This window comes from Hippichthys cyanospilos, chromosome 16 (genome assembly GCF_059441005.1).
Source record: "Hippichthys cyanospilos isolate Australia breed blue-spotted pipefish chromosome 16, RoL_Hcya_1.0, whole genome shotgun sequence".
NCBI classification, from domain to species: domain Eukaryota; kingdom Metazoa; phylum Chordata; class Actinopteri; order Syngnathiformes; family Syngnathidae; genus Hippichthys; species Hippichthys cyanospilos.
The window spans coordinates 17,186,666-17,214,250 of NC_142384.1; the positions used below are offsets into that span (position 1 = coordinate 17,186,666).

Below are 27,585 nucleotides of genomic sequence, written 5' to 3' on the forward strand. Positions count from 1 at the left end.
CTTGTGGTAACTTCGAGAGTTCCAAAGCAGAGCAAAACATTTTGCACACTTAAGGCCGCTCGGGTAGGCGACTCACAACTTTTTTTTTCAAATTTTATTTGAATTTTAATTCCCCCGACAACACTTGGTTGCAAAAGTGGACGCTCACCCTCATCCCTGCCCTCCGCATTACTCCTACTTGGAAATGAGACTTGAATTTGAAACCGCAACAAGTTTAAAACCTTAATTTGAAAAACGGAACCTCATTTAAACCCCATCCCTAACCGTATTTAAATAATTAATTTTAATGTCTCTCCCCGGTTTAAAACCTGAAAAAAATGAAACCCTAACCATGGTTTAAAAACCTGATTTTAAATCCTAACAATAGTTTAAAACCGTAATTTAAAAATCCTGCATCTAGTTTGAAACCTCTAATCATTCTCATTACTTTCATTGAAAGTTTGAGGTGCAGACCACTTGTTTCCCATACTTTGCGGACCCTCCTTCAAGACAGTAGCAACAATAATGACAAAACACACAGCAGTAGGAATAATAATAATCTTTTCTTTGAATTCATTTGATGTATCAAAAGGACAAACGTGCCAGTATGATTGCACAAGTGCACGAGCGGGACGGCCGAGGTCACATGACGGTCAAATGCCACGTGCTCGAGAGCTGCGTGCAGAAATACATCAAAAAATATAAACATGTTAATAATCTGTACAAAGACTTTGGTTGAATAATTCTGTCAAATAAAGCTTAAATACTACAGTAAAATATATGTTCGGAGGTGCTTCCCTTTGCATGTTAACTCTTCCCTGGACACTCTTTCCCTGTTGGAGGCGCTGTGGCAGACTCATAAACACAACAAACATGTTAATAGGAAACATTATCTGACGAACAAAAGACATCATCCACATGCTAGCGACAAGAATAGCCGTGCTAATTGACATTTAGGACAGAGATAGCATTACTGCGGAGACGCATGCTAATCATAACCTTTACAAATGATAAATTAGCACTGGTGGCGAGGAAAGAGTTAAGATGACTTCCATGGGAAAAAAAAAGAAACACAAAAAAAAAACAGAACCCGATCAGAGCGGCTGAGCGCATCGCCATTCGGTCGATAAGATTCTTTTCAAAATCCAAGGCAACGTCTCTTGGGCAAGTTTGAAATGTTTGGACGGTAGGAGAAAGTAGTTTCCTGTTTACAAAATAAAATATTTGTTGTCATCTCTTCCAGTGTTTTCTTCAAATCACCTGCATCATTTTTGCTGCCGAGAAAAACACAGCAACGGATCACAACGGCTTTTAGGTTTCATGTAGTGCTCTCTTGGTTTCTGTCACAACGTTTTACTCCAATAAATACCTGGAATATCATATTTGGACCCAGAAGTGACATCACTCTTTAGTTACGGAATGAAGAGTTGCTGTCTCGTTCCTACTACTTGTGTCAGCACTTCACAATAAAAGCCACTCCGCCCTGTTGATTAAGTGCTGCTGTTTATGGTCACGTCACTTCCTGTGCTTTCTTTTTTTTTTCTTGAAAGTCGCTTTCAGTCCAACATGGCGTCCAGCTGATCGGCCAGGTCGTCAAACATGTTCCCGATATCGTCCAGGATGTTTCCCGCAGACTTGACCGTGTTTGTTCTGCTGGGAGCAAGACACAAAACGCAAACGCACAAAAAAAATGTCAGTTAAAGAAAGCACGCACTGACTGGCTTCCAAGGAGAACTATCCCTCAGTGGTTCTCAAATGGGGGTGCGAGTACCCCTGGAGGAATGTGAAGGCACCTGAGATTTTCACAGGGTGTGTATGCAGGTGCCAGTGTAGAACAGTAAAAAAAAAAAAAAAAAAGTTTTCAAATAAGGAGTAAATCAATTGGAACATGAGCGAACTTAAAGCAATAAGCAAAAAGCTCTTACGCAATCTAGCTCTACATTTGCGAGTGAATCAATCATCATTCCTGACTTTCCTAAGGCATTTTCAGTGGACATCACAGGAACTGTTCCGGTCTCTAAAAATCCCTGTGCAGTGTTTTTTAGAACGGAAGTTTCTGGGACTCACCCGTCACCCTGTTCCCGGTCCAGGATGAGCTTCCTCTCCACGGCCTTGAGGGCCGCCGCCAGAGATGTGCTGGTCTCATCCAGTCTCTGCTGAACCACCTCCGTCTCGGCCGGACCTCCCGAAGCCTGGACTCTGGTGGCCGACGGGGAGGAAGGGGCGGGGCAAAGAGGGGTTGCCGTCGGAGGAGGCCCGCGCGATGGCGACCATGAGGACGAAGTGGCGCCGAACGCCAGACTTTGGACTACACTGACGCTCACTGCCGGAGGCCCGAGTCCAGCTGTCCCAGAGAGAAGAAAAACAGATGGATCACAAGTCCCAAACCACATTTTGGCAGTTGGGGGAAGTGTTGGCAGAAATACCAGTAGGTATTAACGTGTGTGTGTGTGTGTGTGTGTGTGTGTTTATATATATATATATATATATATATATATATATATATATATATATATATATATATATATATATAAAACAACAAAAAATGATAAATTCATGGGTTTGAGTTAAAAGACGTGATGCTACCTTGCGCCGCCAGCAGGCTGTTCCGTACAGGTTTGGGGGCCACCAGCGGAGGTTTTGGAGACAGCGGAGGTTTGATGGGGGCTCCCGTGTCCATCCTCAAAAAGACTTCCTCCGCGTCGGCCTCCTTGACCTCCGCCTCGGCCTCGGTTTGAGTCCCATCTCTGCAGGGGGATCCTTCGTCCTTGTCTTTGGGTTTATGACGCCGCTTGACCGTGTCCGATTCCGTCAGGTTGAACTCGGGGACCTCGGCGCTCTTGGCGGCGGATTTGTCAGGAGGCTCCGGCACGGCCTCGGCCCTGGGAGGTCCCGGGGCCCCGGCTTTGGGCCTCTGCTTGATGGTCAGGTTTCCCTCCTCTGCGAAGGGGATGCACTCGCTGGAGCTGTTGTGAGGCGACCGCGAACCTTTGGCGTCAGCTTCTTCCGTGTCCGATTTGCCGCCCGCGACGGGCTCATGCGCGCTCTGAACCCTCCTCCGCATCCCCGGGGTGTCTTTGGAGTCGCCAGTGGGTGGCGCCTGCGGCTTAGGTTTGGGATGTGGAGGGTGTTGGGTCTCTGCGCTTCCTTCCAGGGAGGCCGCGATGCTCCTGACGCTTCCCGGGCTGTCGGTCACCACGCCGGCGCCGCCGCCGGTCACCACGCTGCCCAGCGACAGGCTTCGGCCGTCGGTCGCAAGGCAAGCGCCGCCGGGCGCTGCGGTGCCGCCGTCGCTCATCTCGCCGCTTGCGCAGGCGCCGCTCACAGAGCTCAGTCTTTTCGGAGGTGGGGGCGGGGGTCCTTTTTTCCGCGCCCGCACGGCAAACGACTGACTGCGACCCACGTTGGTGCCCTTCTCGGGACCGGCCTGCGCCCGAGTGGTCTGAGCGCGCCCGTGTTTGCGGCTCAGGGTAGCGTAGGAAGGCACGTTTCCGGAGGGACGCGCCGGTTCTTCGTCGTCCTCGTCGTTTTCACCATCCGATAGAGCGTAGCGGGTCAAACTGTGGTTTCGTTTCTTGGGAGGCGCAAGCGTCCGCTTGTGACGTGGGGTTTCGGCGGACGGGTCCGTGGAGCCGCAGTGAGAGTGCAGGTAGCTGAAGCCCTTCGACGCCGGCGAGCCGTGAGGAGACGAGCCGTGAGAGCGGGACAGTGCGGGTTTGGCGGGAACCGCGGGGTACTTGAAGACGGTGGCCGTTCCCAAGGGAACCAGCTTGTGGACGGGCCTCTGGTCCCGGCCCTCCGGTACGTTCCTGTCCCTCGCGGGGCTACCGTTTAGGTTCTCCTGGGAGCGGCCGTGAGGAGTGACAGAGGCGGTGGGGGGTTCGTGGGAACGTCCGGAGCCGCGGGATCGGTTGTCCGTCCCGTCCCGGCCCGCCGCGTTCCGGACGTCCTCACAATCGCCGTAGTGGCCGGACATGGCCGACTGCAGCTCCGCGCTCAGCTCGCTGTCCTGGAAGGTCATCATGGTCTTCGGGGTGCGGGGGGACGAGCACTCCCCGCCGGAGTCCGGCGGCTCGATGGCGACGACGTGCAGCGCCCCGGGACCTTTGCGCCGCAACGTTCCCTGCCCCGACTCGGCCTGAACGATGGCCCGGTGGATGTCGCACAGCTTCTTCACCGCCAACGTCAACTTTTTCTGGTGGCCTGCGGGCAAACCCAGATGGTCAGGAGGAGAAAGGCGTACCCCACCCGGAACAAGGTGGAGGGAGGCTCTCACCCAGTTTGGTGATGCCGATCTCCTGCAGGTCTTCCCACGTCAGGTCTTTGACGATGCTAATGCTGTCGTAGCCGTTTTCTGAGAGTCTTTTCAGGTACTGCGGGAGGCCGATGGCACCGAGCCACTCGCCGAGATCCGACTGCAAAACAACCACGCTCCGGTCACGATCAAGGTTTTACGGCAGCCGCTCTCAAATGGGGGTAAGTGATGGCACCTTAGTAAGCTTGTTAGTGCCGGCACAAGATAAGTACATTTTCAAATTTAGAGCAAATTAAATGGAAAAGGAAACAACTTTAATTGCTAAATTGTGTTTTTGTGATACCTTGAATGCCTTCAATTTTGACAAAGGTATGTAAAATACCCCTAGAGATACCACTACAACTTTTTTTTCTTAAATCCAAATATGCCACTGCTTTGCTTGAAGACTTTCTGGTTCCTCACCGGGATGTACTCCGGAAGCCACTCGGGCATGTTCAGCTTGTTGATCTCCATAGAGATTTTCTTGCGATGTCCAGGTTTGGTCACGCCAATAGCCGTCAGATCCTGAAGGTGCATCATTGACATTGAAAACCATGCCACAGCCTCCCACAAAGCAAGACTCCACAGGACAAAGTTTGCTGACCTCAGGCGTCATCCTGCTAATGGTCGGGACATCATAACCGGCATTGATGAAGTTCCCCGCGTACTGTTCCAACTGGAAGTCGCTCAACCACTCGAAGATGGCCTCAGCGTCCTAAAACATGACGATAACAGCGCTTTTAAGTCACAAGCTATAGACCCCAAAACAAATGTCCACTAGGTGGACACAAATGAATAGGCAGGGTCTCCGGAGGATATGCTATGACATGAAATTTATGACGTGGACCAATCAGCAATTGTTTTTTTGCAGTATTGAATTGGGACGCCCCAAGTTCTCATCAACATTATCGCAACGAAAGGGAGTATAATTTGTTACCTTGCCGTCCAATAACTGCTGAGGACGAAAAAACTGCTGCTGGGTGAAGGTCTGCTCTGCCGCTTGCTGCACCGTCACCGTAGGCCTGCGGGGGGCGACAGCACCTGCAACAAAACACAAGACAACAAAAGTTGACAAAGCACAAGACAGAAAAAAGAAAAAAAAGAGGACGAGGAGGACGAGGACGAAAACCTGCGTGATGCTGAGGCTGCTGACTCAAATGCGGGGCGCCGCAATCAGCGGCAGGGGGCGCTACCTGTGAACGCAAACCAGAAGCTGGAAGCGGCGGGCCAAGACGAGGAGCCAGAGGTGCGTGGGAGGGCGTACCTTGTTGTCATGGTGACCGGCGGCGGCGATCCCGTTGTGAGCATTGCTGAGCGTGTTGTTGTTGTTGAGCGTGTTGTTGTTGCTTTCGGTGCTCTGGCCGCTGCCGGCGCTGCGGGTGCTGCCCACACTCTCGCTGCTCCCCACGCTGCTGCGATCTCCTGGTGACCACACAACGTACAGAGTTCCCAAAAACGTGCGACACTTGCGCGGCGTAGACGTGTGTACTGGGGCGTGGTCATCGACGCGGTGACCTACTGGAGCGCCAATCTCATGTGAGCGGCATGTGCATGAGTGACACTATGCGCTGGATCCTTTTGCGCAGGCGGCTGACTCGGGGGTGGCGGGTGTGGTGATCGGGGGGAGGAGCTAAAGAGCGCGAAACTCAAGTTTTTCGCGTCGACGCCATTCTGTCACTTTTGTGAGCACAAAAGCCTGTCACATTTTGGATGTTTTGCTGTTGTACTCATTATTTTGAAAAATACATTTGCAATTTTGGAGAAGTGCATCAAAACCTGACATCGACCAAGAAATGACTACATTTCAAACAGGAAGTTGGTTATTGTGTTGTAACGCAAACGCGGCACCGCTGAAGATTTGCGGGAACAAAAAAACTTCAGATTTATGTTAGCGCCTCACGCAGCTGACCTCACGACGAGACACGTGACATGAAAACATGACATGACACGTTGACGTGTAGGTATGAGGTGACGTGACAGAAACATGAAGACACCTGACAAGATGACACGGTGTGACTTGAAGACATGAAGGTGTGACATGACATCGTGACATAACTGGGATGAAATGAGAAATGGCATAAAGCAAAGCGGGAAACTTGGAAGAATATTATTATAAGGCGCACCGTACAATAAGGCACACCTTCAACCAATGGCCTATTTTTAAAAATGTTTTCATAAAGAGGATGCACTGCATTATAAGGCACATAGAATAGAAGCTACGGCCGTGGCTGGGGTTGCATTATGCATCCACTGGATGGAGCAGCGCTACAGGCAATGTCAACAAAACAAGTCAGTCAAACTTTATTAATAGGCAAACAGAATTTAAAAATAAAGACGACTTTTGGAAAGTAATTTATGAAGATTGGAAAAATACCTCTTGATTACATTAAAAGACTGTTTAGATCAATGCCAAGACAGATCTAGAGTTTAAAAGAACATAATGATTCAATTAAATATTAAACTTACATTATTGAATCAAATTGCAACCAAAAAACTTGCTTCGTTGATTTAAATAGTTTCTGGGTGTCATTTTGACCTTTTTGCACCTTGTCCCAAAATAAATCACTGGAAAATTGGAGCATATAGTGGATAGCATATCGAATATTCAAACAGAGTGTTAAGAAAAAAATGTAAAAAACGCATTTATAACTTAAGAATTTACGTGGCGATTAAGTTATTTCATTTTTTTCACCCCCCCAAATAAAAAACAAACAAAAAAAACATTTTTTCTTCCTGCTTATATTACTTTTCATGTCATTTTGTGCACTTTTGTGTGTATATTTATCATTATTGTAGCGATGACAAGATAATCTTTCATCTTCTGAAAGGATTAGCGCTAACCCTTAAATGAAAACTTCAAACACTTGTCACATTGCGACAAACAGGCAGCATGAGGAAATGAGCTGACATGAAGACATAAGGACATGAGGTGACATGAGGAGACACGGGACGGAGACGCATAGCGAGAAAAAGCGGGCGTGGTAAGCATCTATCGCGGATGCGTAGCGTCGAGCGGGCGGGAGCAGCAAGCCTCGTTTTTGGCATCTTACCGTGACACGAGTCCCTGAGCACCCAGACGTCCAGGAAGGGACGCCTGGACGGAGGCGGGGGACTCGGAGACGCACCTAGCGGACACAAACATGGCTGAGTCCTATCGGGGGAGGGCGGGGCACGAGTCGGGGGGCGGGGGCATCGTCGCGAGGCACCTGCCGCTAAATGTTCCCACGTACACGGGCGTGATCTATATCGGAAAGGGGAGCCGCCGATCGGCTTGTGGTGCGCGTGTGTGATGATGTCATGACAGGAGGGTGGCGGCGGCGTGGGATGTGCTGTAGCGGTGCGGCGAGGCATCGGGGGTACGCATACCTGCGGGCGGGGCAGGGGGGACGCACAGGGAGTAGGAGTCGTCGACGTGAGGGGCGGAGTTGAGGCCGGCGGACAGGGCGGCTCTGGACCTGCGCCGTGCGGGTAGGGAGGCGTGCCGGGAGAGGGTGCCCCCTACAGGGTGAGATGAGGAGGTGCGGTGGGGGAGGGCAATCAAAGGGCCCGTCGGAGCAGCGCTTCACCATCACGACTCAGCCAAGGCACGTTTTGTAAAACCTCCCCACGCCAACAACAAAAATTTGTCTCTGCCCAGCTAAAATAGATTTTTGTAGCTATAGTCGTTGGCGGCAGCAAATGAATTCATTTTGTTTGGCGGCGCGGTGCAAAATATTTTGGAGTATCACATATATGCCTTAGCTTAGAGGTGTTTGGGGAAACACAGCATCATAGGTCAAAGGTGATGAAGAGCGCATGCAGGAAGCGCGTGGAACGACTGGAATGATCGGGTTAGTTTATGGGTATGTCACATGATCGGATGCTGTCGGTTGATGACGTCATCACGACTAACCAGGGCGCCGGCTGATGACCTCGACGATGGAGGGCGGGAAGAAGCCCACGCGGTCCGTCCCACGCTGGCTGTCGTGAATGTGACCCTTCCAGCGGCCGTCGGCGTGTTGTTCCAGAACCTGCCGCCGTTGTGACGTTAGCATCTGCGCTGGCGTGCAAACTTCTACCTCGACATACGCGTTTTTCGACTCACTCGTTATTTCGCGCTGCGAGGCACGATTTGAGTTAGCGGTGAATTCCAGAAACAAAAATGGGAACATCTTGGATTCTGTGTAGCCAATTTCGGCAGCAAAAAGTTAACATTTTGTCTGTTTAACTCATTCATCGCCAGCCCACTTAAATAGGATTCTTGACTCATAGTCAACGGCTAACCCTGTAAAAGTGGACCTTTGACATTTATAGCCGCCAAAGGGCGTCAGTGAGTTAATTTGATACATTTTTACTGCTGGAAATGTCTTTATAAATTTCCGTTTAGGAAAACCTACAGTCAAAGAAACCAATTGTGTCAAACTGACTTGCGTAAGCAGTCAATGGAGTTTGAACTTGTGTCATGGCAGCAGCAGTGTCCAAAAACTGAGCCTCACCGTGATCACATCTCCGGCGCGGATGTTGAGGGCGGTGGGATCGTGAAGGTTCCACAAATCCTTCAGCGCGCGCACCTGCAGGACCCCCGTCGCGTCTGTGGAGCCAACGAGGAGACCGTGACATCAGGATGACCTCATCATGTCCCCAGTGGTCCCCAAACATTCAAATGATTGTCTTTATAAAAACAATATTCGGAGCCCATCCATCTGGCCTTATTTAAAGCTATCGGCATTTGAGGTAGCAGCCAATACTGCTATACAGTAGGCTGCTCATTTGGATCAGTTTGGCGATCACACAGTAAAAAAACCTGAAATATTGCCATTAATTTCAAGAAATTTTACAGAAAATGCTAAATTACAATACGTAGGTCTTTTGTGAAAACAATCTGTCATTTTTTGTTTTTCTGTACTCCTACGAGTGATACGGGTAAGTCAAAAAACATCGAGATTGGTCTTTACCTGAGCTTTGATTAACTGTGATGTCATTTTCAGCTAACACTAAAAGGCAAAATGTGTGGATTTTGCTGCAAAATTGATTTTCCACAAATGCAATATTAATCAGAATGTCAAGTGAGAGCTCATAGAAGATATTATTGAGAAAAACATTTTTGGGTTGACTTACCCTTTAAACGATGCACTCTTCATGACGTAAAGTAACTTAACGCGCGCGCACACACACACACACGCACACGCACACGCACACACACACACACACACACACACACACACACCTCTGAGCAGTTGCTTGATGTCTCGACTGGCGTGTGAAGTTGTGAACTGGTTGACGATGTCGAGTGCCGTCTGGTTGTACGTGTTTCTGATGTTCACGTCGACGCCGGCCTAGACACACACGCCACACACACACACACACACACACACACACACACACACACACACACACACACACACACACACAAAGAGTTGTGAGGCGCTTTTGAAGCAGTAGTAGCAAAGTGGGTCAGGACGCCTGCAGCCCGACAACTTTGCTTGAAAAAAGGAACAAGCATAAAAGAAAAGTTGACTAAGGCTAAAACGAAGATTGCGTCGCGTTAGCGGCTAGCCACTTTAGCTCGGGGACGTCGTCAAACTCACGTCAAGGAGCAGCCGCACCACCTCGGTCTTCCCGTAGAGGGCGGCCTCGTGGAGGGCGGTGCCCGACTTGGTGGTGGCATTTATGTCTATGCCGGCCTTCAGAAGCAGCCTACACACACACAAATGAGCGGATTAATTTCACGTTTCCAAGATCCACAGATCCGACAGAGGGCGAGAGGCGGGATACACGGCGGACGGACCCGATGACGTCCTTGTGACCGTTGCGAGCAGCCAGGTGCAACGGCGTGGTGAAGGCCGAGTCGCTGGGCTCTTTGCGCTCTCCCTCCAGCAGCGCCACCACCATGTTGCTACTCAAGAGCAGCTGGGCCACCTAAACACAAGACAAGTCCGGAATCACTCTTGAGTCATCGCTCGTTTGCGAACAATCATTCAGCATTGATTACTCCTGAACGAGGTCGGTGGATCTCAAAAGTGACACAAAAGTGCACTCAGGGGATGTGTGAGGAGATTTTAGAATGCATTTAAAAACAACAAATAATGCAAAAAATGTTTACATTCATAATATGTTCACTTTTTTTCTTTTTCTTTTCAAATAGTTAAACAAAATGTTCCAAGATGCAATAAATGAGATCAGTGGTTCTCCACGTTTTTTCAATGACGTGTCCATTGTGAAATCATTTTCTGCAGAAAGCATTTTTGGATTAGATCAAAATAAATCAAACAGAATGTTGTCTCATTTATTCCTGTACACATTTGTAGCGGTAGGCATATTTTATCTAGCTCACATTTAAAGATTGCACCAGCAAAGACAATGTGCATCCATACAAAACTTAATAAAGGCATATACTTACTGCAACAAAATTTAGCAATACATTGCTTCAATTTCCAATTCATTTGCCCTTAATTTGTAAAGGAAAATGTACTGTTCCTGTCACAGCATTCAAAAGCATTAGATTTGCTAATGCCGTGTTTAAATCTCACATATACTTGGAAGTGCTTTCACATACCCCCACGGGTACCCATATCCCCTTTTTGAGAAACGTAGAATTAGACAACGATGGCAACAAACAATGTTTTTTTAAGTATTTCTTTCTTTTTTTTAACAAAAACACATTGTACTGGTCAGGGAATACTTGGTGGAAAAAAATACTGGGGCTGCATTACTTAATCCACAAGAAAATAACAAAACAAAAACATGAACAACCAAATGAAATCAAAAACTTATTTAAAAAAAAAAAACGAAATGGAAGCGAAAGAGATGAAAACTAACTAGACACAACACACGTGCTGACCTTGACACGGCCGAACTCGCAGGCGAGGTCGAGGGGCGTCTTCTTGGCCTTGTTGACGAGACACGGGTTGGACTGGTGCTGCAGTAGCATCTCCGACTGAACGTGACAGCAGGGCATTTTTTTTTTTTTTTTTTTTTAATTTGGGGACATTTTCTGACGCCCAGACCGGGACCACGGAGCACTGGCTCACCACTTGGTAATGTCCGTACTGCGCGGCAAGGTGCAGAGGTATGTGCCCGTCCAGTGAGACGCCGTTGACGGACGCTCCCGAGCGCAGCAGCATCAGGACCGATTCCGACTTGCCCTGCCATGCTGCGTAATGCAGGGGACGCATTCCTGCACACGCACCATGAGTTGAGACTCGTATGTTTGAAGATGATGACGAAGATGTGAAGTCTTACCGTTGCTGTCCTTGACATCCACAGCGGCCTGCGCCTCCAGCAGGGCTGCCAGGAGCTCAGTGGTTCCCGTGAGGGCGGCGTGGTGCAGCGCAGAGAAGCTGATGTCCCAAAAAAAAAAAAAAAAAAGCAAACAGGTAGTGAGCGCCTCTAATCACAGGCATCATATTCCACCAATCACCTTCTCAGGCTTGCTTGCTGACTAGCCTCCAAAAATGAGCTCCACCAAAGTGGACTAAAATGGTATTGCACCTATGCTAATGCTAAAGCTAGCTGACATATTATCTGGACATCCTTTTATATATTATCAAATTATATGTGCGAATTTTCTGCACATGAAGGATTGGTCAAGAGCTGAAAGTGAATAATTGACAGCGAATTAATCGATTGGTATTTTCGATTATTGATTCAAATCCTCAAATTCAAATCCTCAGCCCAAATAAATATTCCACTTCTGTAGTCCTCCACTTAAGCAGATGTATAATCTTTGTGCTGAATCCAAATCAAACACATCCTAAATGTACTTTTATTTTGGAAAACGCTATCAACATTTTTTGCACTTTTCCCTTTTCATTTTAATTCAGTAATTTATTGTTTTCCATTTTCTGCAACTGTCAATTTCAAATATTGTCCTGATTTCAACAAACAAGAATATTGCATATATGCAGTATATATATATATATATATATATATATATATATATATATATATATATATATATGTAAAACTGTACAATAAAAGTACTGTAAGGTGAAAGACATGCCTGCACACACGTTCGAACATGCTACAAGAACTTCATGCATGATGAGACATTAAAAAAAGCGATCAGGGTAAATAAATAAATAACCGCTGTGAGCGATGTGTGTTCATAAGTGCAAAAGGGCATTTGTCTGCCTACGTGCGTGTGTATGTGTGCCGGAGCCAAGGACATGTGACCTGACAGGACAAAAGGCGCTGTTGCATAACACCACCATTCATGTGGCCACGGCATCAAAGATGGCCGTTGGCAAAAGCGCTAGTAATGGGACACACGCACACACATACAATCAATCATCTGTGAATATCCTGTTTGCTGCATTGGGAAAGCGGGGTTGGGCGGGGGGTTGCCCCTGTCAGCAAACATAGCTCGATACAATTTCTGGAGGCCCCGCCCCTCCAGGTGAATTGTCAGGTGTAAGGCATTTGACTGGACGGAAGAACTGCGGGTAAAAACGGGGGCATGGGCAAACGTGTTGACCCGCTGTCAGGGAGACCCTTGAGGAATGCATCTCGGTCGCCATGGCGACAAAAGCAGCTGGCACACGCTTGCTGTCTTTATTGTTGATAGCCCGCTAGATAAACGTCACTCGTCATGGCGTTTCCAATCGTTCAACATTCCTCCCCAATCACGAGGCCCAACTCGTTACTAGGGCTGAACGATCTCAGATAATAAGTCATTATGAGACCTAATGGTGTCTGGATTTTATAATTCAGTACAGTAGGCTACTTTATAGTGCAAATCAAAGCAAACATTGCTAGTATCGTAAATATTCAATATCCTTTTGACCTCAAGCTCCACGTCAGTGGCAAGTGATTCATTTCCTGTTCTGGAGCGTGCGCTAACAGTGTTGAGCTTATATTATTTGATCTCTACATACTTGTGAACTGTAAAGCTATTTGCTGTTGATAACTAGTGGTTCTTTGCCCTGATGTGGTTGGAGCCAGACTTGGGTGAGAAGTGTACTGCAAACCTAAGCCTATTCTGGCCTTTAAGACCATAGTTCACATTAGCGTTAGCATTGCCTTCGCTCGTGGTTTGTCTTGTTTTTTTTGTTGCAACAAAAATATCATTAATCAGCTACGAATCAACTACTAAATTAGTCAATTAGTCATTTTTGTGTTGGGTTAATCAGATCCAAATAAAATATGTGCAAACATCTGTTTTGGCTTTGGAAAGCAGATTACCTTTTTTACCAATTTTTTGCTTTCTTAAGGGTTCCAGACCAAACCAGCAACCAAATCATAGAAAATAGGTTCATGATTTAGTGAAGTAATGGGAATCCAAACAGTTATGTTGAGAATCGACAAAAGAGTCGACAGATCAACCGATTAGCAAAATAATCATTAGTTGCTACCCTAAACCAGAACTGGTCGGGAAATCCTCCATTAAAAGCCCAAAAATACGATAAATATGAAGTCAGATGGAGCTACCTTTGCGTGTGTGTGCGTTGTGTGTGAGTGTGATTACCCGTCTGCATCCTGGTAGTTGACATTGAGTCTCTTTGTAGATCCTAAAAGTTCTGCAAAAACAAAAGCAAAAGTAAAAAAAAAAAAGTAAACCTTCTGAAATTTAAAGAGATCACATGCGCATTCACTTTACGGCACTGGCAGAAAAAAAAAGACAAGAAAAGAAAAAAGAAATGGAAATGCTGGCAGAACGCACACACACTTACACACACACGTTGCCGGTTGCGAGGAGAGAAAGGAGCGTGCGGGGATCCCTGCGGTAATGCGGTCGTGTTGCTTTGATAACGATGACCCGCTTTTCCTAATGAACCCCCAAAACAGCAGCGCGCTCTTCCCCCTCCTCTTCCTCATCATCATCAGTGGAAACATCAGCAAAGATGTCTACTGCGCAATCATGCTTCACTCTGCCGCCATATTTTTTCCTCTTTTCTTCTGATCACGCCAATGAATCTTTTAATTGGTCCTCTAAGCTCCGCCCTCTGGGAGCCCAACGCACAAAACGCAGTCATTATTAAGGGCGGACCAATTATCAGTCAGGCTGTTATTTGGCATTGCGACAGCTTTTTTTAAAAATGAATAAATCATGGCTGATAAGATGAGAACTTGACTTATCTATATATACTCTATCTATCTATACAGTACACTGGATGATTAAGAGTCTTTTTTTTGACATGGCAACGGTTGCGGGACATGCCCCACCCCCTTCCGATCCAAGAGTTACCGAGGCGTTGACTCGTCTTTGACTTGAATTTTGGAGGTTGTTTGCGACGCCGGATGAGAGCAGCAGGAGGAGCAGCTTGCTTTTTCCCCCACTCGCTCCTTTCCTTCCTTCCTTCCTGCTGCTGCTCGCAAGAAAAAGTTGCACCACAAGAATGCGGAGGACTAAAATTAGAGGCGCGCTTGGACCATCACGCTATCATTACACGTCCGCGCTGGCAAAATCCTTCAAATCAAACTCTTTCGCACCTCCGCACCTCCACCTCGCCGAGAGCAAATCTCAACGTCCGCTTTAAAGAGCAAAAGAACGGTAAGGACGCCTTTGATATGAGCTGAGAGTGTAAGGGAGCAAAACTTGTGGAGCAAAGCGCAGCGGGTCCACAAGCTACCCCGACGCCATTGTTGTCTGTTTGCAAAAGTTCACTTGGACCGGATCCTTTCATCACGCTTGGAAACAGAACCATCACAAAGCAGATTTCACAGCTTAGCGAATGACGGCAACTGCCAAGCGATTCACGAGATCTTATCGAGACGCCGGTGCGGTGGTTATTTCGTGATTTTCAAATCAAGAAGTGGACGCGACTTCCAGGTGGAGGTGCAGCAATTAATTGAAAACGACTCAATGACCAAGTTATTTCGAAACAATAAGTTGCCTGTTTTCGCAAATTTTAACCAAACACTTTTGGCTCCCAAATAGAACTAAAAATAGTGTCTGTATTCATCCCCTGCCAGCTCATAAAATCGTAGGAAATTAAACGTTTATTTAAAAAAATCGTTAGTTGCAGCCTGAGACGGCGCAGTCATTGAGTGGCGGAACCATCCAGAACTCGTGAAGCGAATGATTCCCAACATGGCCGAAATGACCTCCTGACAAACTTTTCTTTTCATCGGACATTCCGCGGTTCGGGAAGTGTCACGCGGTCACCGACGTGACCATCTCCCGACCCCGACGGTGTGAGCGGGGTGCCGCCTCTCGCAAAACTTCACACTTCCCCTCCTATTGCCATTGTTCCCGCCGACAGGAAACCACCAATCAGATAGCGCTTCCTGCTTTGCTTTGTCACTAGCACGCCTACAGGACACGAGCTAGAACCTTCTGATGTTTCACTCTCAATCACTGAAACCTCGACAGCGGCATTGCTTTTTAATGCCACGATGGGCACAGTCGAGCTTCCTTTTCAAATTAAGAGCAAATTAATTAGAACATTAGCAGTTTATTGCTAAAGTACGTAATAGTGACTAATTTGCAAAAGTATGTATTCTCTTAATTTAATACATTTTAGATGGATTCATTGTCCATCCATCCATCATCTACTGCTTCATTTGGATGCTTTGCACCGGTTAGGAGGTATATGGCTGAAAAAAAAAATCATTTACAGGGGGTACATCACTGAAAAATGGTTGAAGCACTATCCTATCTCCGTAGTGAACGTGCGGGAGGGAACGAGGAGAGCTCGGCGCTGCCGAAGAAGCTCGCCGACACACGCCGGCCTTGCGGAATGTGCCACCTGCGTGCTGATGTTTGAGGACGCGCACACGCACACATACACACAAACGTGACAACCGTGCAGTGCTCCACTTCCTGTCAAGTTGTCATCTTCCCTCATCAAACGCTTTTCCACTACAGCAAAATCCCAAACTCCACACGGACGACGGAAGGTGTCGCTGGCATAACAAGGCCGTGACATCATCGACTTCTCGCACGCTCAGATCCGCTCGCCGCTCGTATTCCCGCGCGCACGCTCTTATTCCCCTACGGGAGGACCAGGCCGCGTGAGCAGCGACGCGTACATCAAAAGCTTTGAAAGCGGCGCAGGACGGGACAAAGCCAGCAAGTGGCGAGCGAGCCAACGCGGGAGGAGGGCGACGTCACGGGCGAGCGCCCCGAGGCGAGGAGGAGCGGCGCGAGGCCCGACGGGACGACCGACTCCTTCGCACTCGCTTAACGTCATCGTTAGCCCGACGCTTCTTCAACAAGTCCAATAACAAAAAAAGTGTTCATCGGGAGCCAGAAAATCCTCCTTTGTGGCTGATATTCATCTTCTTCTTTTGGGTTTAGTGTTGGAGACGCATGCGGTGGCCCCTACCCAAATACATCCAAATTGCCCCCGTCCGACCCGGCCAACCAGGAGCCCCGGGGGCCCCAAAGTTCCACCCCCCCGCCCACCGTCGGAGAGGATCTTTGTTTGCTCTCGCGGAGAAGTCAGAAAGAATGTCAGCGAGAGACGAGTGGCGACACGTCGCTTCACTGCAACCCGTGAGCTAAAACGCTAACATGAGAGTCACACTTGGAGGCGGGACTAAAATTGAGAGCATCCAATGAAAAGGCTGCGTCAATGCGGCAGCGAGTGAAAAAACAAAAAACAAAATCGGCGAAGCTTTGACTTGTTTGTTGACCGTGCATTTGCAACGCTAGCGATTGCAGCAATTGGTTTCGACCAATAGACGGGTTACGACTCGGGCTGCATTTTTTTTTTTTGCCGTCTTCCAATGTCGGGCGCCAACTCAATTTTGATGACCTCATTGTTCCCTTTATGAGCCTGTTGTGACATATTTGTTTTCGTATTCATTTGCTATAGCTTGCGGGCTTACTTTTTCAAAAGAGACACAGGTGGAAGCCCTTGATTTTCAAAATAAAACTTGTTTTTAGAACATTGAAGTCTTTTTTTCTGTTCAATGCTCAGTGCTGTGCCAACTGTGTCTGATTTATTCAACTTTGGAATTACATTTATCACGGTATCTCTAGGCGTTTTCTTCAGTTACTCCACAACATCTGTTTTTTATGACTTATCCTATGTGCATCTGTATAACATATAAGAAAATAAAGGCAGGAGTCACTATAACACAATTTAGCAATAAGTTACTTCATCTTCAAACGAATTTGCTCTTAAATTGAAAATGAAGATGTACATTTCCTGTTACGGAATTAAAAACCATGAACTAAAATTACCTGTAGCAACCCTTTGAAAATCTCAGATACCCCGGTTTGAGAAGTGCTGGTCTAGTTTAACGGAGCTTCATCAATTTCGGGTCTGTCAAGCATTTGACGACCAAATCAAAAGAATCTTTTGGAAACGGCCGGTCGTGAACGGGTTAAGCACTAAAGTTTCCCCAGCCCCGGCTTAGCAAGTGCAAATATTGTGAAGTTCAGGTGAAGGCGCTTCTGATAAAGTGGGCCGGACCGCCGCCCCCTTTCTGGTCCCTGATGTTAATTCCTTAATCCTGGCGGGGCGCCATCTGTGAACCGCGGGGGGATTCCGACTCTACTCCGACGACACACGTTGAAAGCACACTTTGACATGGGGAGTCTCCAAGGATGGCTTTGGAATCCTTGAACCATTCCTCACTACGCCCTAGACGTATTTCGGTATTGTCAATATAGATAAGTGGTTCGTTTCACTTTTCAAATTAAAAGCAAATTAATTGAAACATGAAGCAATTCATTGCTGAACTGTGTTAAAGTGACTAGATGCGCATTTTCTTTAGCAATGCAATTCTCCAGCTGACAATCCAGAAATAAAACAAAATGTTTTTACACAATCTAATAAACTAAACCAAGAAGACACAAAAACATCAAAAATGTAATCAATCAAACACTGACGGCACAGAACTGTGTTTTAAGTATTATTTTTTTCATCCAAAAATGCTTTGGAATGATTATGGGGTACTTGGCTGGAAAAAAAATTCTAGAAGTCTATAAATCCAAACTAAGCTAACAATGCTAATAGCGTGAAGTTTACTTACTGCTCTTGCTGCTCTTCAGCTTGGCCAGAAGCTTTTGTGTGGACGCCAGGTCGCCACTCTTCACCGCCTGGAGGAGGTCCTGCTCCTTCCCCATCGTGCTGACGTCACAGCGCTAAGGCCGCCGCCGCCGCCGTCGCCTTAGCTCCGCATCCCGCCAAGTCCCAAAGCTTCAGCGCTAAATTAATAATTAAAAAAAAAAAAAAAACTATTCAAACGCTGCAATGGAAATACTCTGTTGACATCGTGAAATGGATGTTGTCATCATTTGACGCCATGACATCATCCAGTGTACATCATTCTTTGCACTCCATAAAATCCTGCGGCGTTACGATGACATCACGTCAGGTGACAGGAAGTTCGTTGAGGTCCCCCCCCTCAACAAATCGCAAAAACGAATACTGACTTGTCGTTAGCGATGTTCTTTGTGTTAGCATTGATGAGTTTAACTGTTGCCCTCTGCTGCAGTGGAGTGGAATTGTATTTGAACGGCTTTTTCGAGAATCCAAAAATGTCAGAGGTCATCGGCAAACTCCACCCGCCGAAAGCCTAGCAGCCAATCATCTGACGTCTCTGCGCTTCTGGTTCCCTCCGATGCCAAGAACCTCCCGTCAATGGCGTCGAAGTTGTGGTGTCAACACGCGTTTGTTTTGGGAAGCTTCCACTGTGCATTTCTCTGCCTCTCGTGTTATGTAAGCGCCAAGATGAGATGAGATGAGCCGAGGCGAGCCCGGCCGTCGTCCCCATTGGCAGACGTCAACGTTGTCCCACTTTTTGGAGCTTCCAGACATGCGGGACACCAAAGGCATCAAGTGCTTCCTACAAGAAATTGTTCCACTTGAAGCTTCTGCGGCTTCCACTCCTATTCCATGGCACAAGCCAGACACAAGGCGCATTCTTCACCAGTGTCAACACTTGCAAGGGGAATTTGGCACCCTCCAAGCACTTTTTATTTGCTTGCTCGCACTAACACTTGGATTCTTCTCGTTTTTACCCCCGACATGACGATTCAGTAACGCTTAAAGATCTGCATCTATGTTTGACGTGATCGTGTCAAGATGATCGGCATGCAGTTGAGTGGAAGGGGAACAGGGAGGGTTGGGGAGGTTGGTAGGGGGGGGGGGGGGGGGGGGGCATGTCAGGGTGAGCTGGTTAATATTTCGGAGCGAGCTGGTGAACGATTTGTTTCGAAAATGTTGTTGTCGTCGCTTGTTTTGAAGGGAGTGAAAAGAAAGTTGTTCGTACCTTTTCGGCCGCTCTCGTCTCTCGCTCGGTGGGTCGGCTCAAGCCTCCCACGAGCGAGCCGACATTCCCGACGTGGATTCGCGTCAAAAGTGTCGATTGTTCGCCGTCCCTTTACCGCCAAACGCCGGTTAACTTTCACCTTTGGCCGCGCCGCCGAACTCACGATGAATTCGAGCTGGTTTTGGAACTTTTTCCGCGCCCGTGCGCCACTTGTTCGGCTTCTCCTCTTTGCTGGCAGAACATTCTCTCTCGCTCTCTTTCCCTGCCGCTGCTCCAGACAAGTGTAAAGCGAGACATTATTGCCGCATACCACATCCGGTCAGGACCTCAAAACAAACCGGAAATTGCCACTTTAGCGCAAAGCTCGCCGCTTATTTCTCGTCTTTCAGGCACTGACCAAAATATGAAACTAAAATAGTTTAGCCTGTATTTCAATGTCGACCTTACATTAAGTCTTTTAGTGCCACCTATTTGAAAAAAAAAAACCTTTTTTACCCTCCCAAAAAAAAGAAAAAATCACTAGCAGGAACTCCACAGGCGTTGATCCAAGATTCATTTTGTGCGTTCACACTAACATTAGAAATCTAATTGCAAAGCCGTTCTGCGAGTTCACTCAAAATAAAACAACTAATATCAATATTAATCTTGACTATCGGAACCTTTTTTTAATTCACCAAGTTGGGGGGATATCAATTTTCGAACTCGTCAGTTGTGTTGCATTGTGACGTCATGCCGAGCTGGCTAGCACTATGGCGCCCTCTCCTGTTACTTATCCACACTGCGCCTGACGTGAATTGTTTGACTCAGCAATAGTTTATGAATCATCATAATTTTTCTCTAATAATGGATGACTACAAATAAAATAATTGCGGCGGGAAAGTCCAAGCAATAGCTGACTCACTGTGTGTGTGGTGATAAGACACAACTCTGAAGTAATTATTGACGTGAATCAAAAAGGCAAACTTGAGAAAGAGATTTTAATTTAGTCTGAAAGATGATTCATATAAATATATAAATAGATGAGATATAAAAAATATCGTGACTCCTGTCACCAGCTGAAGCAACTGTGATTTCGATGCAGGGCAGTCTTTAGGACCCAGAGCACGTCTCGGCGTAGCATTGACCAACCACAGGTGGCGCTGTCCTGGTTGGGTAGAGAGAACAAAAGAGAACCGTCTTTTTTTTTTTTATTACAAAAAATGAACAGTTATAGCTATTCCAAAAAATTATTAATCATAACTTGTAACTTGGTTAAATACCACAATTTAGTAGTTCGTAAATATTACAAACATGTCTTGTAACCCCCCCAATCAGGATTGCCACTTTTGCCACAATTTCAAATTTTAACACATTTTTAAATTGTCGATTTTTAAAATAACAAATTAATCAAATTAATTTAATTCATTGCTCTGCCCTACATTACATTGTCCTTTTTTTTTTTTTTGCTTAGCGAAAACAATCTTTGAAATTGTTTTGGGGGAAAACTGGAACGGATTAATGGTTCATCCATTCATTTCTATGACAAAAGGTTATTTGTGATCCCTTACATTGTTTTATGACGTTTTGGTTTTCACATTTGTCTCGCATTAAACATGTACCTTGGTTCAATAAAAGAAGCGGAATAAAGTTTTGTAAGTTTTCAATAGTTTGAAAGTCTCTAAAAGCTGGGGTTTTTTTTCAAATCAAAGTTTCGAAAAGTTACCTTCTGCTGAAGAAGAGCGCTGACATTGCCGAAGTAGGACGACAAGCCAGGCACGGGATTGGCGGCAGTGGCAGCAGACAGCTGCAATCAAAAGAAGTCAGCCTGTCAATCAAGTCACCGGCCAATCGGCAAGCTCGAAATGAGCTCGTGGAGGGGCGGCGTTACTTACACAGGTGGTCTCCCGCAGCAGGCGGTTTTGAAGGTTCTGGAAGTCGTCCAGTTTGCGTTGGTCCCACTTGAGTCCACCTTTTCCGAGGTCAAGGTCGTAGTCTTCAAAAGCTTGCTCCGCCCCCTGCAGCGACTGGCGAATCACCTGCAACGCCCGCCGACACTGCAAAGCCACAGTTGCACAGCGCCATTGTTATCATGATGCGTTTGTCTTTCTTGACTTTGTGAAAAATTCGACATCTTGGACAAAGTACCGTAATTCCCCAAATTTAAGAAGGCACCCTTAATTTTAGGGTCAAATTCTGGTATTTTCTGTTAGCTTGTATAAGATGGCGGCAATGTAACAACTATGGCAAAATAGAACAAATCTCATCTTTTTACAATGTTCATATTTTCTTGTATTCGTGTCCACATGTTACGGTATCTTCTTTGTTGCATGTTAAGTGTGTTTCAGACTTCCCACGTTGTGAGCGATCAGTGAAAGCCTCGCCAGTGTAACGTTGAATGCACTCCAAGCAGTTTGTTTTTTTTTAGGTTTTTAATCTAAATGGTTTTGTGCATAAGAAAGACTGAAGACTCCAGTTTCAAGAAATTGGACAGTTGTGCATTTTTTTAAGACTTTTTCTCCAATCGGCAGAGACGTGAGCTCACCTGAGTGACGTTAGCAAGGGCGGCGCGAGGGAAGGTGACATTAACGTTGTACGGCAGGCAGCGAACAGGAAACAGCGCCCCCTGTAAGATGGAGATGACAATCTGCATAAAATTCAACCAAATAAACGGAGGCAACATTTTGGAAACTATACCCCAATTTAGAAATAAGTTGCTTCACGTTCCAGTTACTTTGCTCTTAATTTGAAAAGAAACCTATACTGTTCAAGTCTATCCTATTCAAGTCTCACATAGCCTTCACGTATTCCCAGGGGTACCTGTACCCCCATTTTTGAAAACCGCTGGCATAAAAGAGGCACATAAGGTTCTGAGACGGGTGCCTACCAGGTCTCGGAGCAGGTTCTGTGCTTCCAGGACCACGTTTCCCGGGAGGCTGCAAGGTGGTACGGTCGCTGTCATCACATGGATGCTCCGCATCTGCAGGACCAGCACCACCACGGCGATACTCATGGTCCACCTGGCGCCGAAGGTACAAAAGTTCCCGACGGCTCCGGTCATGATGGTTCAGGTCCGAGCAGGTGGAGGTACGCTGTGGAAATGAGCAGACTGTCTGGATGTCAGGAGCGAGCTTGTACCTGCGTGACTCACCGGCCGCAACGGTACGTCTTGGTCCTGATCCAAACCTCAAAACGGTCTGGACCAGGACCAGAACCGGGAAGCATTTGCACCGCATTGAGTAATGACGATGTCATTTCAAGGCGACTAAGATGGCCAAAAACGGGTGCGTTCATATGCGTTATTAATCGGGATGCCGTGTTTAACGAAATAAAATAGAAAAAATACGTATATAAACGAATAAATAGATAACAGTAGAAGGGCTTCGTAGACTAGAATAGCACTCCTGTGTATTCCGCTCTATTCATTCTTTCATTCGATATTAATTATTTTATTTATTGTTCATATTATCGACTCATTTACTGGCAGGCCAGTAAAAATGGACATTTGACATCTATAGCCGTCTTTGGCAGTGAATGAGTAAAATGTTCTTTTGCAAAAGGATTCGTAGTTATTCACGACAATATACTGTCCTACATATAGCGTGACAAGAAGCATAATTAACTCATTCACCGCGAAATGAATCTTTGATATCTATAGACGTCATCGGCAGTGAATGAGTTAAGATGTAGCAACCGGAGAACACTCCCAATTTTTATTCTGTTCCATTTGGTCTTTATTGTGATTGCACAGCAGTAGTTGCATTCGTCTGCATCGTTAAGGCGCTATTAGCCCCGCCCTGGCGATGACGTGTGGCGCTTTGCCCGCAAGACCCGCCAAAATGGGAGGTCCTGGCAGTGAACCTTGAGGAACCCCGACATCCTCCTTCCACGCCGGCCCCCTCTCATTCATTTTCCGCTTCAACGTCATCTGCTTGCGCTGACGATTCCATGCCGCGTTTCGGGAGGGAAAAGTTGCACCCGGTTAGGTTTTTTTTTTTTTTTTTTTTTAAACTGTGGTTTTTAACGGAAAATATTTGCTTCCCTCGCACAAACGCGCCCCATCTTCATCATCGGCCACGGAAAGCCTTGGTAAGTTTCATAATTAATGCTACAACACTCACTATGAAAACCGGCACACTCATAAGAAAACCTGGATTTCATTCGTCAAATATTTTATAAACATATTAATATAATTAATATAACCATGTAAAAATGACAATAACAACGTGATTTTGACATGGACAAAGTGCAAAATGATGGAAATGAAATAGCGACGTGTTTCTTGTTTTACTTTGTTTGCATTTAACCTCTTCTAAAGTTTATATATATATATATATATATATATATATATATATCAAAATAAACATTTGATACAAAGGATTTTTTAAACGACAAACCCTTGCCATGCTCTTTCATTTAAAAAGTGTGAAGGATCAAAGTGATAAAAGTTTCTTATTATGAAAGCTTTCATGAAACACCTTAGCTGTAAATATTTAAAAAGTATATACGTTTAGCATCAGAAAAAAGTCTCGATTTTATTCAGTCTATCTGGACCGTTGCTATTTTAATCTATTTTAATCATCAAACAATTATCTAAAGAAGTTTTTAAATCACATGCAATATAATCAGTAAATACTGAATAGTGATTTAAGGTGTGTTTTAACATAAATATTCAGAGCTTGTGCAGATAGTTTCTATTCAGGGATTGTGTAAAACTTGTTCAAATGCCACAATAAACCCTTTAGAAGTTTTTTTTCAACAAAATATTCTTTTTGTGTCAATATTTCAAAAGGTTATAGCTTGAAAATGGTTATCGATAAAGTGCTGCTCCATTGGTGCATAGTTAATAACTATTGTCAACTATTCTGCAAAAGCTTGATTTTTTTTTTTTTCCAAACTGATGAATTAATCAAATGAATTGGATTTGTTGCCCAGTGTCAAACTTAAATCTCAGCTGTTCACTCAGGTACAAATCCCTGATATTCTTCTTATCGCGTGTTTTACACTTGGATTCTTTTCAACCATTTTTTTTTTCAACTCTGTTATTTGCATCGGTGGCTTTTTTAAAGTCCTTTTGCCAAGCTGTCTTCTGCTCCTCAGCTTTGAAATGTTACAAGCATTTATTTTGAAATCAAATTCCCTGGCCGAAAAGATGAACTTAATGATCGTCGAGAAGAATTCCATCAAATGAGCAATAGTTTACTTACCGGGGGTCTTGGAGGTCTTGGAGGTCGGCGAATTGTTGGATGTGTCTTGTGCGCAAGCGTCTTTTAAAGGGGACGGCGACGGCGTCGATGTCGGCCGCCATCGCTCTTCAGAATAATTCTTAGAAAGTGGGAAATTTCCACTTTGGTTTTCATTCGCGCTTTTGGATTCCATCTTCCTGATGAAACACCAAAAGACCCGTGAACAACCAAACTTTCATCATCATCATCATCATCCTGAAAGCAAAAAGGTGTGCGTGAAGGCAGTGACAGGGTTTGTGGTGACATTTCATGAGTGAGGGGACACGACAGCAAAAGATTGTCTTAGACGTGAATTGAGTTTCAGAGGAAATTGGACTAGGCAAGAAACCGGGGAGGAACTCGAAGAAAGCCCTTCGCGTGCATTCCAGTGGACGTGTGATGTCACCGCGCGCGCACGCCGCTTTTCACTTTTGACACGTTTACTGCGAAGACCTCAAAGGAAGTCGGCCTTTAGACGGAAAAGAAACAAACGCGCGTACAACCAGATAGTCGCTGCTAAACAGATGCTTGTTTCTCTTAGTACACTGTCACACTGTTATATCATATATATTATTTATTATATTAGATCTGTTATATTATCTATTATGTCTATCATATAGGAAATATAAGTACCGGTAATCGCAAAAATATCTATCTATCTATCTATCTATCTATCTATCTATCTATCTATCTATCTATCTATCTATCTATCTATCTATCTATCTATCTATCTATCTATCTATCTATCTATCTATCTATCTATCTATCTATCTATCTATCTATCTATCTATCTATCTATCTGTGTGTGAGTGTGTGTGTGTAAAACAGAATAAGTTAGTTAGTTATTTAGCTCAGAAAACACTGAGCCTGCTAATATTGACACATGAAAAAAACATTTCTTTTATTAGATGAAAAAAAATGTAAATTCTTTGGGTAAATGGTAAATATCTCATTAGGAATATCACAACATTCAACACTCACATATCTCACATCTTGACATTACCATGTAGCCCTAATATATATAGATCAAAAATAACATATTTTATATATATATATATATATATATATATATATATATATATATATATATATATATATATATGTCATAATATATATGTCATAATATATAGTATATAATGTGTTGACCCACTGTACATGTTACTACGGAATGTAAAGTTAACTAAAACTACCGCGACTCACATAAGACTATTGTCTCGTCTCAGCTGCACCACTTCACAATTTAGCCTGAGAGGGCGCTAAAGGGCTGCATTCAGGGAAGGGTTTTTTTCTTGTTAGGGGTTTGTTCTCGTGAGCTGCAGCAGAGGGTCTCATTAACCGAGGGACTCGTTAGCGTCACTTCCTTCACGCAATCTAAACAAAGCGCAATCACTAACTTCCTGGCGGGCCCATCTGCCATCTCAGGCACTTCCTCTCTGATGACAGGCTGCCATCAACAAATGACACCCTACCAAAGTCAATATTCAGCCAGAGTGTTCGTACGTGCGGTTTAACTCAGGATCGATTGTCACGGCGATGTCGCAGCTGCCCCCCTGGATGCCTTCAGGGACTGTTAGATTTTAGGGTTTGCTTCACCCCTGCTTGACCTGCCCAAAGACCCCGCCCCCTCTTCTAATGGGCATGTGGACGAGAGCTCATCATGTTTACGCTGTCTTGACTAACTATAAGGCAGCTGCCTTGCATGGTGCCACAAATTCAAAGAAGAAAGACGGGAACAAATAAATGCACATATAAAGAAGAAAAGCAAGAAGTGGGGCAAAAGGTGAGGAAGGCAGGAAGGAAGGAAGAAGGGGAGAGTGAAAATGGAAGGAAGGAAGTGAGGAAACCAAGAAGGAAGCAAACAAGAAAGGAAGGCAGGAAGTGGGGCAAAAGGCAAGGAAGGAAGGAAGGAAGGCAGGGAGTGAGGAAAGAAGCAAGGAGGGAAACAAGGAAGGAAAAATGGTTGATGGAAGCAAAGAAAGGTTACAAGAATATGACCAAGGATGCATAGGAGAAGACAAGGATGTATAAAAATATAGCAAGGAAGGAAGAAACGACGGAGGGAAGTGAGAAACGAAGGGAAACAGGAAGGAAGGCAGAAAGGAAGGAAGTGACGAAGCCTGGAGGAAAACAAGAAGGCAAGGCAGGAAGTGAGGCAGGTGGGAGACAGGGAGTGAAGAAAGATGGAAAGAATGAAGGAGGGACGGCAGGAAGTCCGGAGAGGAGCAAGGAAGGAAACGAGGAAAAAAGAATGGGTGATATGTCAGCAAAGATTGGTGGAAGAAAGGCTACGAGGATCTGACGAAGGAAGCCTAGGAGTAAAACAAGGATGTATGAAAGAAGGTGAGGAAGGAAGGAAGGATTGAAAACGAGAGGAAGGAAAGATTCATGGATAGGAGGAAGCTGGAAAAGAAGGTAGGATGGATGGAAGGAAGAAAGGAAGGCAGAAATTGAGGAGGGGTAGAGTGAAGAAAATGAGAAATATGTGAGGAAGGAAAAAAGAATGATAGAAAAAAGAGGAAGGAAAGAGGGAAGTGAGAAAGGAAGGAAGGCAAGAAAATAGGAAGGAAGGCCCCCTTTTGACATCATCACAACCTGTTGATGTCAAAAGGAGTCTCGGCCTCGGGCGACCATTTGTCATGCGGTGCATTCAAGTGCTGCCGGTAACAAAATCACGTGCGCGTGCGCTGCGCCCTAGCGTGACATTTTTTTTTTTTGTTGCCGAGTCATACTGGCTGATGATAAAAAATGGTGAAAATTAGTGAAAAGGAAGTCACCATCACAAAGACAGGAAACCAAGAACGGCCCGGCTCACTCGGCCCAGGCGGCAATGTCACCACACACACACGCTCACACACACAATAAAAGACAATGAAGGTGCCCTCGCACGAATCCATTTGCGACTATGTGTGTGTGTGTGTGTGCGTGTGTGTGCGCGTGTGGGCGGGCGTGCAGACATGATTTCAT

The 27,585-nt window shown here is 45.7% G+C and overlaps 2 protein-coding genes across 9 annotated transcripts; both read right to left on the reverse strand.

The window, feature by feature from the left end:
- Window positions 1-523: 523 nt before the first annotated feature.
- caskin2b (CASK interacting protein 2b) lies at window positions 524-19,687 on the reverse strand. Of its 7 annotated transcripts, XR_015868198.1 has the most exons (23): window positions 19,421-19,687; window positions 18,179-18,353; window positions 13,719-13,770; window positions 11,495-11,592; window positions 11,284-11,429; window positions 11,094-11,189; window positions 10,041-10,171; window positions 9,841-9,949; window positions 9,480-9,588; window positions 8,749-8,843; window positions 8,166-8,283; window positions 7,640-7,771; window positions 7,324-7,398; window positions 5,538-5,695; window positions 5,403-5,466; window positions 5,211-5,314; window positions 4,878-4,988; window positions 4,697-4,798; window positions 4,256-4,394; window positions 2,566-4,182; window positions 2,047-2,323; window positions 1,349-1,632; window positions 524-1,253 (listed from the first exon to the last, which is right to left on the reverse strand). XR_015868198.1 is itself a non-coding variant. In XM_088437220.1 (22 exons), the coding sequence occupies exons 2-22, from the start codon at window positions 18,270-18,272 to the stop codon at window positions 1,536-1,538; spliced, it is 3,921 nt and encodes a 1,306-aa protein (XP_088293346.1). In that variant the 5' UTR covers window positions 18,273-18,353; window positions 19,421-19,687; the 3' UTR covers window positions 524-1,535. The 7 variants fall into 7 exon arrangements, 6 of the variants coding, with proteins under 6 accessions (XP_088293346.1, XP_088293345.1, XP_088293350.1 ...); XM_088437220.1 differs by having other exon boundaries at window positions 524-1,629; XM_088437219.1 differs by having other exon boundaries at window positions 524-1,632.
- Window positions 19,688-20,413: 726 nt separating this feature from the next.
- Window positions 20,414-24,750, reverse strand: LOC148411036 (interferon omega-1-like). Of its 2 annotated transcripts, none has more exons than XM_088437254.1 (6): window positions 24,604-24,750; window positions 22,284-22,488; window positions 21,942-22,022; window positions 21,292-21,453; window positions 21,123-21,203; window positions 20,414-20,564 (listed from the first exon to the last, which is right to left on the reverse strand). In XM_088437254.1, exons 2-6 carry the CDS (start codon window positions 22,455-22,457, stop codon window positions 20,469-20,471), a joined length of 594 nt encoding a protein of 197 aa, XP_088293380.1. In that variant the 5' UTR covers window positions 22,458-22,488; window positions 24,604-24,750; the 3' UTR covers window positions 20,414-20,468. The 2 variants fall into 2 exon arrangements, with proteins under 2 accessions (XP_088293380.1, XP_088293379.1); XM_088437253.1 differs by having other exon boundaries at window positions 22,284-22,505; window positions 24,604-24,747.
- Window positions 24,751-27,585: the final 2,835 nt, after the last annotated feature.

Excerpts from the sequence above, each read along its gene's own strand:
- caskin2b (XM_088437219.1), bottom strand. The coding sequence starts at position 18,272 with ATGGGGAAGGAGCAGGACCTCCTCCAGGCGGTGAAGAGTGGCGACCTG. Across the intron at positions 4,989-5,210 it reads AGCAGTTATTGGACGGCAAG|GACGCTGAGGCCATCTTCGA; the intron begins GTAACAAATTAT and ends GTCATGTTTTAG. Across the intron at positions 4,799-4,877 it reads TTAGCAGGATGACGCCTGAG|GATCTGACGGCTATTGGCGT; the intron begins GTCAGCAAACTT and ends ATGCACCTTCAG.
- LOC148411036 (XM_088437254.1), bottom strand. The coding sequence starts at position 22,457 with ATGACCGGAGCCGTCGGGAACTTTTGTACCTTCGGCGCCAGGTGGACC. Across the intron at positions 21,454-21,941 it reads CCCTTGCTAACGTCACTCAG|TGTCGGCGGGCGTTGCAGGT; the intron begins GTGAGCTCACGT and ends GTGGCTTTGCAG. Across the intron at positions 20,565-21,122 it reads GCGCTCTTCTTCAGCAGAAG|GACAGCGCCACCTGTGGTTG; the intron begins GTAACTTTTCGA and ends CTACCCAACCAG.